Here is a 14,044-nt window from a genome sequence, read left to right as displayed (position 1 = left end):
GGCCTTACCCCAAGGCTGGGAGAGGAGGGAAAATGTGGTTTAAAAAATCTCAGAAGTCTTTTCCTACTCCACCCAGTGATTCCCCCTCCAGAGGCGGGGGGGGGGGGATTTTGGAAGACGCCCCAGAGGTGGCAGAGGCCCCGTAACTCTGGAGACCGCGATTCCTTTCGTGGTTCTTCATACAACCAGCGTTCCTGAGTTGTTGCCCGACTGTGCAACTCCGAGCCAGTCGGGTCGCGGCGCACCCACAAGCTTGGGAATCCATAACAAGCGATCAGTGGGTGCTTCGCATTACCGGAGGTTATATCATCCCCTTCAACAAACCCCCCCTTTTCTTTAAGGGAAATCCCGGACGTACCACCCAGTCAGCGGGATCAAGCAGCATTAGAGGTTTCAAAGCTGCTAGAAAAAGAGCCATCCAGCCTGTCCCCATCGACCAGATCGGATCAGGAACTTACTCAAAATTATTTTTGGTACCAAAAAAGACAGGGGACTTCAGGCCCATTTTGGACCTCAGTTCATTGAATCGTTTCGTAAAGAAGTCCAAATTCCGAATGGTCACTCTTCAATCTATTCTTCCTTTGCTGGAAAAAGATGCATGGATGTGCTCCATAGATCTCCAGGACGCTTACTATCACATTCCCATAGCTCAAGAGTCCAGGAGACATTTATGCTTCCGCCTCGGAGTCCGTCATTTTCAATTCCGAGCACTGCCCTTTGGTCTCACCACAGCCCCCAGGGTGTTCACCAAGTGTCTGGCAGTGGTAACTGCTCACCTGAGAGGTCTGGGATTCCAGGTGTTTCCTTATCTAGACGACTGGCTCCTTACTGCCACCTCCGAGCATCTACTACTCCAAGCGCTCAGAGCCACGTTCACCTTGGGCTGTTTCTTGGGGATCACGTTCAATTTGCAAAAATCTGTACTACAGCCATCTCAGCGTATTACTTTCATAGGCGCAGACTTAGACACAAAAAGAATGCGCGCCTTTTTACCGACAGCAAGAATTCAGGTGTTACAAGATCAAGTCAAATCCTGTCTCCCCCTACAAAGAGCCCCGGCCCATCGGATCCTACAACTGTTGGGGTCGATGGCGTCGACCATACTTTTGGTTCCCTTGGCCAGGCTTCATATGCGAATTTTACAATGGCTACTGTCGGTTCAATGGTCTTATCAGGAACTTCCCTTGAACCACTTAATCATAATCACGGAAAGTTGCCGTCGATATCTGCATTGGTGGCTTCTCCAATCAAATCTCGACCAGGGGCGACCCTTTATACCACAACATCCCGTTGCCACTGTGACTACGGACGCCTCCCAGGTAGGGTGGGGGGGTCATTACCTGGACAGGTCGGTCCAAGGCACATGGCAGATCCAGGAAATGCATTTGCATATCAATGTCCTGGAGATGAGAGCGGTACTATTAGTACTCCAAGCTCTCCATCACGCTCTCCCACAGGGCCCGATTGCTATCCTATCCGACAACATGTCGGTGGTATGGTACATAAACAAGCAAGGTGGAACCAGGTCTTACCCACTATGCAGAGAAGCCATGAGACTTTGGCACTGGGCGGTAGCTACCAACCGCTTTCTGATGGCAACGCACATACCGGGGAAGTCCAATGTGATTGCGGACAGATTAAGCAGGACCATTCTTTTACCCCACGAATGGTCCCTCAACCAGGGTATAGCTGCGAAAATCTTCGACAGATGGGGTCATCCTTGCTGCGACCTGTTTGCCAGCCCTCACAATGCGAAATGCAGAGAGTTCTTCACACTGTTCCTTCTCAGGGACAGACTCTCAGGGACGCATTGACTCACATTTGGCCCCACGGTCTTCTCTACGCCTTCCCTCCATTCCCCCTCTTACCGAGGGTGATACAGAAGGCCATTTACATGGAGAGCGAGATGATTTTGATTGCCCCGCACTGGCCTCGTCAAGTTTGGTTTCCTTTCCTACAGAGGCATGCGATAGAAGGTCCATGGTTTCTGGATCCGGTGCCAGACCTGTTGACTCATCAGTCAGGATGGCTTCATCCGTCTCTCAGGTCCCTGAAGTTGGCAGCATGGTTACTCCACTTCCATCCTTAGTCCGAGACAATGTTCTTTCCCCGGACGTGGTCCACATACTGTCTTCTTCTCATAAACTTTCCACCATCAAACTTTATTCCAGTAAATGGAAAAGGTTTGCTTTCTGGGCTCAAGAACGGGGTATAGATCCTCTCACTGCACCAGTATCGGAGGTTCTGAATTTTCTGGCCTCCCTTTTTCAGTCGGGCTCTTCAGTTTCTACCATTAAGGTTCAGCTAGCGGCCATTTCTAATTTTCATGCTTCATTTGAACCTTCATTGATGTCTCACAAACTTTGTAAGGCTTTCCTTAAAGGGGCTTGGCTCCTGAGGCCTCCTTTATCTCATCCTGTCCCCGTGGGATTTGAATATGGTTCTTGCTGGGCTAACTGCGCGTCCTTTCCCACCGGCTGCTACGTGTGATCTAAAATTTCTGTCTTGGATAACGGCGCTCTTAGTAGCCATAACGTCTGCCAGGCGAGTTTCAGAACTTCAAGCTCTTTGTTCTGATCCTCCTATTTGATTTTTCACAAGCATAGAGTTTCATTGAAATTAAACCCTGCATTTATACCAAAAGTGGCCTCCTCTTTCTGTATGCAACAAACTATAGAACTCCCTGTCTTTTTCCCAGAATTCTCTAATAACGCAGAATATACTTTGCATCAATTGGACGTACATAGACAACTGCGTTTTTATTTGAATAGAACCGCTCAAACGCGGAAATCTAATCAATTGTTCGTTTCCTTTGCAGCGAACAAATTGGGTCAACCAGTAACAAAAACCTCCATATCTAAATGGATTAAAGATTGTATCATTTTTATTTATTCACAAGCTAACAAAGACCTCCCCTTTCCAGTCAAGGCTCACTCTACCAGGGCAATGGCTACTTCCGTAGCTTTTCACTCCAAGTTATCAATAGATGACATTTGTGCTGCAGCAACCTGGACTTCTCCGCACACTTTCATTTCTCATTACAAATTGGATGTGGTTTCTCGAGGCAGAGCTTCCTTTGGTTCCACAGTTCTCAGGAGTGTTTTCCAATGAGCCACCCGGGATGTAGGTGCTAGGGACGCTGTCCCATCTGTCATGAATGTAGGCGAGATAGGATCCCATTACATCTTTTAGTTATGTACTTACCATAACTTCGGATGTATGGGATCCATCTCTCCTACATTCATAAGTACCCACCCTCCTTCCCCCTTCCACTTGGATTTAGAGGAGCTGTAGTCCCTCTTTTCTTGGCGTTCTTTCTTGAAGAACTTTAGTTGGTTATTGTGACTACTAGTTTTTCTGTGTTTGCATGGATGTATGAAAGCGAACAAACAAGATCTGGGGAAGCAGGTGTAGTGCATCCTGGGATAGGGAGTAGCCCAGCCAATGAGAGACTTCGTGCTAGTGTATTAGTTGCCGAGTCGGAGCCGATGGATCGGCTCCGAACCCATCTGTCATGAATGTAGGCGAGATGGATCCCATACATCCGAAGTTATGGTAAGTACATAACTAAAAGTTATGTAGTTAACAGCAAAAATGTACAATACCACGGCTCTGGTTTAAACTCCAATTGGAAAAAAGTAACTCACCCTTCTAATTTTGGTACTGTTATTGATACTAGGGAAGTTTTATCCTCAGCGGAAGCAATGGGGCAACCTGACAGTGTTATCAGCACGGACAATAGCGACGCTGACATTGAACAACCTAATTCCAAGAACAGTGATACTAACTCTAAACCCGGAGATGGGGTTTCTTTAGCCCCATCTAACAATCCTAATTTTTTAGGGAAAAAGAACACTACGGTAAAGAAAACCGTTTTTACCAGGAGCCGGACATTCCTAGGCTCAAATTCGTCGGGGGACGAGATGTAATCGAACGAATTGACTGTTTTGACATTATTAATCTTACTGATACCACTTTTTCTAATGAAGAACTTAATGTATTGAGGTTGGGTTTAAATTTTGTACCTACAAACAAGGCAGATTTTGGCAGGACTGTTATCGATATAAAAAAATTTGTTAGAAAACTTAATTTATCTTACATTTTACACGATATTCCCATTGACAATAATGTGCTTAAAAAACATTCCACCTACAATCCCCCATTGGTTCACACCATCAAAGTTTTTGAAGAAATGTGTTTGAAAGAGTTAGAAAGTTTGTTAGGAAACAAGGGTAGATACCAACACAATTTAAATTACGAAGAGAGAAAAGCTTTTAATGATTTACGTCAGAAAAATAACACACTGAGATTTATGAGAAGCGATAAAGGTGGCAATATAGTTATGTCACAAGAGTCTTATCGTTTAAAAATGTTGGAATTGTTGGAAAATCAGGATGAGTACGAGGTTACAACTTTGTATGATATCAAAAGGAAAGAAAGGTTAATACACTCATTCTTATACGAGGCCTTGATGTCCAATGAAATTGATTTGGACGTATATGAATTTTGTGTGACCGAGAACCCCAGAATTGGGGTTCTTTTTGGTATTCCCAAAACACATAAAAACTGCATTGATCCACCATTCCGTCCGATAGTTTCTTCCCCACACTCCATAACAGAGGGAATTTCATTGGTTATAGATGCTACATTAGGTCCTTTAGCAGCCAAACAGGATTCCTTTCTTAAAGATTCCTGGCATTTTCTAAATAAATTAAATCAATTTGCCAAAGATAATGTTTTTAATTCAGAAAAACACATTATTTTTACTGTGGATGTTGTCTCTTTATTTACGTGCATCCCCCACGAAGTGGGGGTTGAAGCCATTCGAACTTTTTTGTGCAAAAATAGTGAACATAGTACAGGACAAATATCTACTATTTGTAGATTCTTGGATATTTTGTTACAGAACAATTATTTTTTATTTGGAGACAAATTTTACAGGCAAAAACGTGGCGTAGCAATGGGGTCATCAGCTGCACCATCGGATGCTAATCTAGTGATGACATGGTGGGAAGAGGTTTTTTTAAGTACATTAAAAGTCAAATTTCCAATTTTGTTATATTTAAGGTTTGTTGATGACTTGATTTTTGTTATTGAGGGGAACAAGAATACAGTGGATCAATTCATCACTGACATGAATGAATTGGATAGTTTTTTAAAATTTACATTAGGTAGTGTTGGTTTGGTTATCAATTTTTTTGGATATTCTGTTTTGGTGGGATCAACTGGACATGAGATTTAATAGCAAAATTTATCGTAAGGAGACCTTTACGAACAGTTACGTTCACTTTTCTAGTGCTCACCCTAGACATACCATTAGGAACATTCCCAAGGGGCAATTTATCAGGGCTTGTAGAATGACATCAAAAGATAAAGACCTTATGGATGAAATTGAATTTATTAAGTTTATGTTTCAAAAAAGGGGGTACCCCTTAACATTGTTAAATGAAACAGTAAAGGAAATTTTGGACAAGCGACACACACATTATCCAGCAATATTGAGTTATAACAAATCTGAGAACCTGGTATTTGCTTGTAACAATTTTGTGGGGGGAAAATGTTTCAATAAATGTGTTTGTTCATTGGACATGAGTATTGATGGTTATGGTATTAGGCAAATTTTAGAAAGGAATTGGAAAATTTTGCAAGGGAACCACGACATTTTTAAGGTATTAGGTAATAAGCCAAATTTTGTGTTTAGAAACACCTATAACACCAAGAAAGCTTTGGAAAATAACAAATTTAAATCAGTGGTCCATAATGCTTTGAGGAAAGGTATGTTCGCCTGTAATAACTGCAATATGTGCAGGTATATTGCTAAAGGACCTGTTATAGTTATTGACAGTATTGATGAGACTTTCCAGGTGCCTGAACATGTTAATTGTGGTACAAAAGGGGTCATTTATGTTAGTTTATGTAGTACCTGTCCAGCTTTTTATGTTGGAATGACCACCAGGAGTCTTAAAACTCGCATTCGTGAACACATATATAATATCAAAACCCATGACGAAAATAATGCATTGTTCAAGCATTCTCTGGTTTGCAACAATTTTAAAAAAATTTTATTTACTATTATTGAGGTTGTGAAACCAGACATTAGAGGTGGGGATTTTAAAAATTTTGTTGAGCAAAGGGAGACATTATGGCAAATCAAATTGAAAGCTGATAAACATCCTGGCTTAAATGAGTCTATTAACATTAAATGTTTTTTAAAAAACAGTAAATTAGCTATTGACAAAAGCCATTTTTCTTCCTTTTTCAAGTAATGGGTTTGCCTCCCTATTTTAATCAAATAGGATTATTTTTAGATAATTGATTAATTGTTTGATGATTTATTGTGAGTGTATTTAATGCTTGGTTTTTTAAACATTTTGTATTCTGAAGAAGTCCTCGGACGAAAGCGGTTATTAAAGAGTTTTTACTACGCTATTTCTTGGAGTTTCCTGCACTTTTTCCACTGGTTGGTTTCCTGTTCGTTTTTTTTGGTTTAGCAATGGCATTGTGGAACACAGCCTTGAGCTACCAAGTGAATCTACAAGCTCATTTCCTGCCAGGAAAACTAAATACACTGGCAGACGAACTAAGCAGAAACCTCATGGACCCACACAAATGGAAACTGGAACCAAGGATTTTCAACATGTTGAAAAGCAAATGGGGGAGCTCAGATATAGACCTGTTTGCCTCCCCCCAGAACCATCAACTGGACAAATTTTGCACAAGGATTCCCCACAAGCTAGCTTGAAAAGTGGATGCTCTATCCTTCAGCTGGAAAAAGCTATCAGTTTATGCCTTTCCTCCTCTGCTTCTGCTCTCCAAGGTACTTCTAAAGATCAAACAGGACAAGCCAAGGACAATTTTAATTGTACCAGACTGGCCTTGCCAACACTGGTACCCACTCTTGCGCAGTGTGTCACGCTTGGCTCCATGGCACCTGCCTCAGACTCCTTCCCTGTTGTCTCAGCAGGAGAACCAGATTCTGCACCCTCAGCTGCAAACGCTGAACCTAGCAGCCTGGCTAATTACCTAATCTCGCCTTTACCATCCCTCAGTAAATCAGTGGTGGATATCATTTTTAGAGGCAAGGAGGCCTAGTACTAGAAAATCTTATGCTGCTAAATGGAAAAGATTCTGTGCCTGGAACCAATCTCAAGGAATGAATGCAGCAGTGCCCAATTTACCTCAGATTCTACAATACTTGACTGAGATGCTTCATAAGGGCCTGTCTTTTTCCCCCATCAAAATTCATGCCTCAGCCGTTTCAGCTCATTGTAGCACAGAGCCTCCACTCTCCTCTCACCCACTGCTCAAGCAGATCCTCAGAGGGGCCAAAAAATGTAAGGCCACCCAGGAGAGCTCCAACTCCAGCCTGGGATCTTAACTTTGTCTTGGAGAAACTCACTCTTCCTCCTTTCAAGCCACCTGCTACTGCAGATTTAAAATTTCTTTCCTGGAAAACAGATTTCCTTTTAGCAATCACTTCTGCAAGAAGGGTATCTGAATTACAGGCCCTTATGGCAGTGGAACCTTTCATCATCTTTCATGCGGACAGGGTGTCCCTCAGAACCATTCCCTCCTTCATTCCCAAGGTGGTATCCAGTGTTGCTCTTAATTAGTCCATTCATTTGCGTACCTTCTTTCCTAACCCACAGAACAAAGGGGAACGACTAATGCACTCTTTAGATGTGCACAGACAGCTTAGATTCTACTTGGACAGGACTAAACCTCAAAGGAAATCTGAACAACTGCTGGTGGCATTTGCTGCAGGGACAGAGGGGAAAGCTATTTCAAAACAAACCATTTCAAAATGGATAGGTCACTGCATTCATTTCTGCTGTAAGCACCATGGAAAACCTACCCCACAGGGCATCAGACCCCATTCCACCAGGGCTGCATCTACCTCTACAGCCTTTTTCAGGGGCGTCCCTACTAGGGACATCCTAGAAGCTGCTACCTAGAGTTCTGTACATATTTTCAACAAGCATTATCATTTGCCAATTTTCTCTAAATCCAGAGCTGGTTTTGCCACTGCAGTCTTAAAGGGCCTTATGGCTGGTCCTAATTCTATTTAAATCCCTCCTCCCAACCTTAGCTTTGGGAATCTACCCAAATGTAATGACTGCAACAGTGAAACACAAAGAACACAGTACAGTTGTGTACACTTACCATAAATGTAGATGTTCGAGTGTATTCACTGTTACAGTCCTGGTTACCCTCTCTCCAGCCCACTTCTTCTTTTGGCTATACCTCTACTCTCACTTACTATGCTCTAAAAGCTTTTTGGTGTATTTGATTTTTTGTTGGAGGTATATCCTTGTATTTATAGATTTGATTGCTTCCCATTAGGGGGACACCTGACATCTGGGGCAAGAAAAACTGATGTAATGGCGTTGGCTGCATGTTTTATACCCCCGACGACCTGACGTCATGGAAGAAGGGACAGCAACCGACGCAGGACCCAATACTTTGTTAATCAGGCCGACTGAGGGCTACTAGAAGCAGATAACCCAAATGTAATGACTGCAACAGTGAATACACTCGAACATCTACATTTATGGTAAGTGTACACAACTGTACTATCTCTGTGGTGTAGTTGGGGTCCTGTCAGTGGGCAAGAGAGGGCCACTGTTTTCGGTTCTGGGAGAGGGAACAGGGAATGTTTCCCTGTTGTGTCACAATGTTGTGGAGAGGGAACAGGGAAGGTTTTCCCTGTTGTGTTAGAATGTTGTACCTATTCCTGGGGAAGCTGCTGCTGACATTAGTAACACGTCTGGCCCCATTTTTCCTGTCAAAAAGAAACAGCAAAACAAGCTTGCATCTACTCCTCAATTTTCTTTGGATAGGAATAGTTTACTATGTTTGCTCAAGGTTTAATTTAAGCTGTTGATCCTTCTTGTACAGTAGCTTATGGTAAAAAAAAAAATATATATATATATATATATATATATATTCATCTTTTCCTGAAGAGATTCAAGATTGTGAAGCTGAGCAAGAAGATGCACGGGACAGCTACAGGTTTTTTCCTCAGGTTTCTAATTCAGACTCAGAAGAGCTCAGTTTCTGATTCTCCATGTGGGTGCCTCTCTTTCTGTTACTGTTGCTAAAATGTGCCAGTATTTTTCTGTGGGAGAATGCTGAGGTTTCTCAGTCCCTTAGAAAATACTATGAGTTGTTTAAAGGTTTTTCCAGACCCTACACATATTCTTCCTCCTCCTCTCTCTGCTTTAGAGGATGTATGTTTTACTGGCTGCAATTTTCCTGATACTCGGCCAACTACCCCTAAAAAAGGCAGATGGGATGTATAAAGTTCCTCAGTCTTCTAAATTTTTTTACATTCTTGTCAAACCTGACCCAGTAGCTATAGCTTTGAACACATTATCAGTTCTGTGCCTCGCCCTTTGAACTCTACACCGCAACAAGAGTATTCACAAAGTGTCTGGCCCCATTTATCGCGCATTGCAGGCTGTGGGATGTCCACATATTTCCATATTTAGACAACTTGCTTACCTTTGCAGAGTCTTTATCAAAGTGTCAGGAATATCTTACATGAGAGCTCTGTCTTACACAAGCTAGGATTCCAAGAGCACATTTAGAATCTTTCTTGACTCCTTCACACAGGATTGTGTTCCTGGGACATCAGCCATATACTTCTGTTCAAATAGCTTTTCTTCCACAGGGAAAAGTAGATTTTTATGTAGATCTATTTCTTAGGTTTTCCACTCTGACTTTGATTACTGTAAGGGAATACCTCAGGATTTTGGGTCTCATGGCATCTGTGATTCTCATGATACTCCTGGCAAGATTTCAGTGGTATCTGAAAAATCTTTGGTCTCAGTATCAGCATCCTTCATCTTTTCAATTCCCAGGGCTGGGGTTTGTCAGCAGAAAAATCTTTTAGTGGAGGCAACAGATATCCTTAAATCCAGTTCTGCCCTTCTCCCTCCCAGCTCTGTGGCAGTCAGTCACCACAGTTGTTTCAGACTTTCCTTGGGGAGCAGTTTCAGAAGGGATAAAAGTGCAGGGGATCTGGGACACCAAGGACCAGACGCGCGCACACAAATATAAAGGAGATGTTTTCCCTGATCAAGATACTCCACTCTGTGAACCATCTTTAGTCACCAGGACTTCTTCACGTGGTTACAGATATTACCACAGTCATGTGGTACATCAGCAGGCAAGGGGGAACCAGGTCGTAGACCCTTTGAAGACTAGATGTTAGTTTGGGATATAGCTTCACAGCACAGTCCCACTTTACAGACATACCACATTCTATTAGAGCCAAATGTGTCACAGACAAGTTGAGCAGGGCTAGGGCAGATCTTTACAAATGTAAACTAGATTAGATGATGTAGGATTTGATCCATATTTGGAAAGTTCCTCAGTTAAACCTTTCTGCCTCCTGTCTGAACAATCAGCTAGCAAGATTTTGTTCCAAGACTTCGTGCAAGAAGGCCTGGAATACAGATGCCTTTTCTTTTACTTGGACAGGAATGTTCTTCTATGCTTTTCTACCCTTTCTACTAATGCCCAGGGCACTACTGAAGATTGAGAAGGAATCCCCCCAAGGTCATTGTGGTGACTCCCTTCTGGCCCAGGCGACTATGGTTCTGTCTTCTTTTGGAAATGGTCATGGGTGATTACCATAAGCTTCCTCACAGACTGGATCTATTCTTACAAGAACATGGGTGTTTGTTACACCCCAACATCAGTCAGCTTCAGTTGACTGCCTGGATTATAAGGTATTAATTCCTTTTAGGCATCTTTTTACTGAGGACTTGCAACAGATACTAAAGGAGGCAAGAAAATTTGCTATTAGAAAACTGTATATTAGCAGATGGAAAAGGTTTTCTAGTTTGTGCCAGTAGCGTAACCAGCACCCATTAAGGGCTAGTTGTTCTCTGGCTCTACAGTATTTGTATGAGTTACCACCCTGTTGCCTTTTTTATTCCTCTTATCAGGGTGCATTTATCGGCCATTTCAGCATGTCTGCCCATGGATCCTCTTCTTACAGTGCAGGTTCATGTCAGACTGCTCTTGAAAGAGGCTTTGCATAAGAGGCCTCCAAGAAAACTGGTGGCCCTTCCTTGGGAATCTTAATTTTGTGTTAGAGAAGCTAAAAATTGCTCCATTTGAACAAGCTAATCTGGCTGACTTGAGGTTCTTAACATGGAAAGCAGTTGTACTGATTGCTGTGGTGTCTGCAAAATGGGTACCCGAGTTGCAAATTCTTATGGTGAGTGAACCCTATCTCATTATCCATAAGGACAGGGTTTCTTCGAAAACTACTACTCATTTTATGACTTGTGTTTATCCTAGTTTATTTTGAGCCAAACTGTCCATCTCCCTGTTTTTTCTTTCCCGAACCTAAAAATGAGGGAGAAAGGATACCCCATACCTTGGATGTCCACAGACAACTTTGATACTATCATGACACAGCTAAATCTTTCAGGTCTTTGGATCAATTGTTCATTTCTTATGAAGATAAGAAAGGACACCCTCTGTCAAAACAGGCCATTTCCAAATGGTTGCCTAAGACTATTACATTGGTCAAGGCCCCCCTGTACAAGGGCCTTGGCTTTATCTGCGGCTTTTTTGGAAAGAGTTGGATTCTGGAAGCTGCCACTTTGGTCCTCTGTACATACTTTTACAAAGCACTATAAACTTGATTCCTCCTCTGTCTAGATCTAGATCAGGCATCCTAGGACCATTATCCAGGGGCTCCTGGACCTTTTTCGTACCACCTCCCAAATATAGTTAGCTATGGTAATCTACCTAAATGGCTAAGGCTACTGCAGGATTGAGCAATATGATGAGCATCGTATAGCTATATAAGTAAAGGTTAAAATAACAGTAGATGTTGGAAATGATCACTGCTGCACTAGTCACTCCTTCTCTTCGTCCTCCCTTCTTTTTTTGGTGTGTATTTTATGCCAGGATGTGGACATTTATTTTTTGTTAATCCTAACATTGCCCTTTCAGGGTTCAGCCTCCATGTCTGTGCTGGCAGGAAAGCTCTTAAGGGCTTTGCACTCAAACTTGTCTTTTAGTCAGCTCAGCTCAAACTGCCTAAGAGTTTGGGTGCATGGAAGATGCCCTGAAGCTTTGGAAGCTGTCCAGCTGTTATATCATTGACAGGATATATGCCATATAGCTAAGACTGTTGTAGCAGTGATCATTCAGATATCTACTGTAATGGTAAGTTTTACTTGCAAAACTTTTTTTCATGTCTTGGACATCCATCGTTAGCTCAGGCTTTTCTTGAGGAGGCTGCATGAGTTCTAGAATTCAGAGTAGTTGATTGTCCCTTTGCTGCAACTAAGGAGACTTGCAGTGGCTAAGCTAACCTTTTTCAGTGGATTACTAACTACATTGTTTTTTGCCTTCAAATGACTGACCACCTGGTTGAAAATGTTGATGTCAGGCTTCACTCCTCCAAAGGGCATGGCTGCTTCCATTGCTTGCTTCAGAACTATTTCTATTGCAGATGACATGCCAAGGCCAATTTTTGTCCGTTCACACTTTCGTCAGTCTTTTGAACCCCTTGCTTTTTGTCATTTCCTGATCTCCATCTTCCAAGAGAGTTCTAAATGTTACTGCTTTTGATCCTTTTCAGTAGGCGCCCTTTTCACAAGGCCTCAGAAGTCAGGTGTAATGTAACAGGTACACATTCTAACCATATGAGGTGATCTATGAGGAGATCTTCTGCAGTGCATCCAGAGTTTGTGGAAGAGTTTTCTTGTTAGAAAAAACAAATGTATAATATTATGTGCTCATTCTTTTCAGGTTGTGCTCCATGAGTGCATGGAATCCGAACTCCTCTTCCTAGACTAGTACTGGTACTGTCAGGTCACAATGTGGAGTGGCTGGAGGGCAACCTATGTGTGTGAGCTTGTGAAAATTGGAAATTTTGCCTTGCTAGAGATACCAGAAGATAAAATTGCAGCAGTTACCCACTGTAGATGGTCGTCTTGTAGATCAGCTGATATGGTGAGTATGCATCTTGTTACGTATATTTGAGTACTTAACAGTATCAGTTGATTTTTGAGAAGAGGGCCATTTGCACTGGGGTACCTAATTCCCTTCATCTGTTCTCCCTTACTTGAGACACTTCTGCTGCTGCTACCATTGTAGTTATACATCCTTTAACTAAATCTCAAGCGTATTTGTTTAACCTGCCAGTGTCTTTTCTTGTAGGCATAATGCCATATTCAAGCAGGGGTGAGAAATGGGGAATCCTGAAGGTACGTATGACCTTCAGCTGCCAGTAAAATGAGCTTCATATATCACAGTAGAAGCTTCTGTATCTCAGGCTTGGGAACTGAGGATTTTTAAGAGCTATGTTAGATGACTTAAAGGGTGCACCCATGCTGTCCATCCATCTCGAAGGTAAACTGATTGTAGCTGCATGTTGTTCTGTAGGCAACATTTTGTGTGTGTGTGTGTGTGTGTGTGTGTGTGTGTGTGTGTGTGTGTGTGTGTGTGTGTGTGTGTGTGTGTGTGTGTGTGTGGACAGTATATAGTGTATATTGAGAGAGGCAGTGAGAAAGGAGAGAGGAAAAATGACTGGGATGTAGTGAAAACAGACTGTAAGACATTTGCTGCTGTCTCTGAAAAGGGCTGTAAATTTCAAATCTGTAATTAGAGTTCTTGCCTCACCTACTTTACAAAACCAGATAATTGCTCTAAAACTTGTCCCTTCTGCTTGTTAAATAGTCTTGTCTTTATTTCTGCTGTTTTAACTTTCAGTGATGATGATATAGAGGATGCAAATCCAAATGATGGAAATGACAGCGACTACGACCCACAGAAAGAAACTAAGAAAGAGGTAATAATCAAAAACTGCAGTCTTCCTCTGTTGTATGTGTTCTGATTGTAATGTTTGTAACATGAACTTAGGTGCAGAAAACAGTGCATAATGGACATTTAACTCAAAAGAAATGTGCATCTTACCTTGCTTGATCAGTTCAAATATGGTAATAGTTCTGCATAAACACTAGTGCCACCTTTTCAGGGATTTTTAGAGCTGTAGAAGACATGCTGTAAGTTG

At 42.2% G+C, this 14,044-nt stretch overlaps 1 protein-coding gene across 4 annotated transcripts in view; it reads left to right on the top strand.

The window, feature by feature from the left end:
- Window positions 1–14,044, top strand: part of RCOR3 (REST corepressor 3) — a 1,455,897-nt gene that overhangs the window by 724,620 nt on the left and 717,233 nt on the right. For all 4 annotated transcript variants that reach the window (XM_044061710.1, XM_044061718.1, XM_044061701.1 and 1 more), the window contains one exon: window positions 13,744–13,822. In XM_044061710.1, the coding sequence (XP_043917645.1) occupies window positions 13,744–13,822 (79 nt within the window). The remainder of the gene's footprint in view (window positions 1–13,743; window positions 13,823–14,044) is intronic.

The sequence above is a fragment of the Protopterus annectens genome, chromosome 1.part0 (genome assembly GCF_019279795.1).
Source record: "Protopterus annectens isolate FY-2018-M chromosome 1.part0, PAN1.0, whole genome shotgun sequence".
NCBI classification, from domain to species: domain Eukaryota; kingdom Metazoa; phylum Chordata; order Ceratodontiformes; family Protopteridae; genus Protopterus; species Protopterus annectens.
The sequence above is the reverse complement of the archived record's forward strand: the minus strand, read 5'-3'. Positions and strand labels throughout refer to the sequence as shown.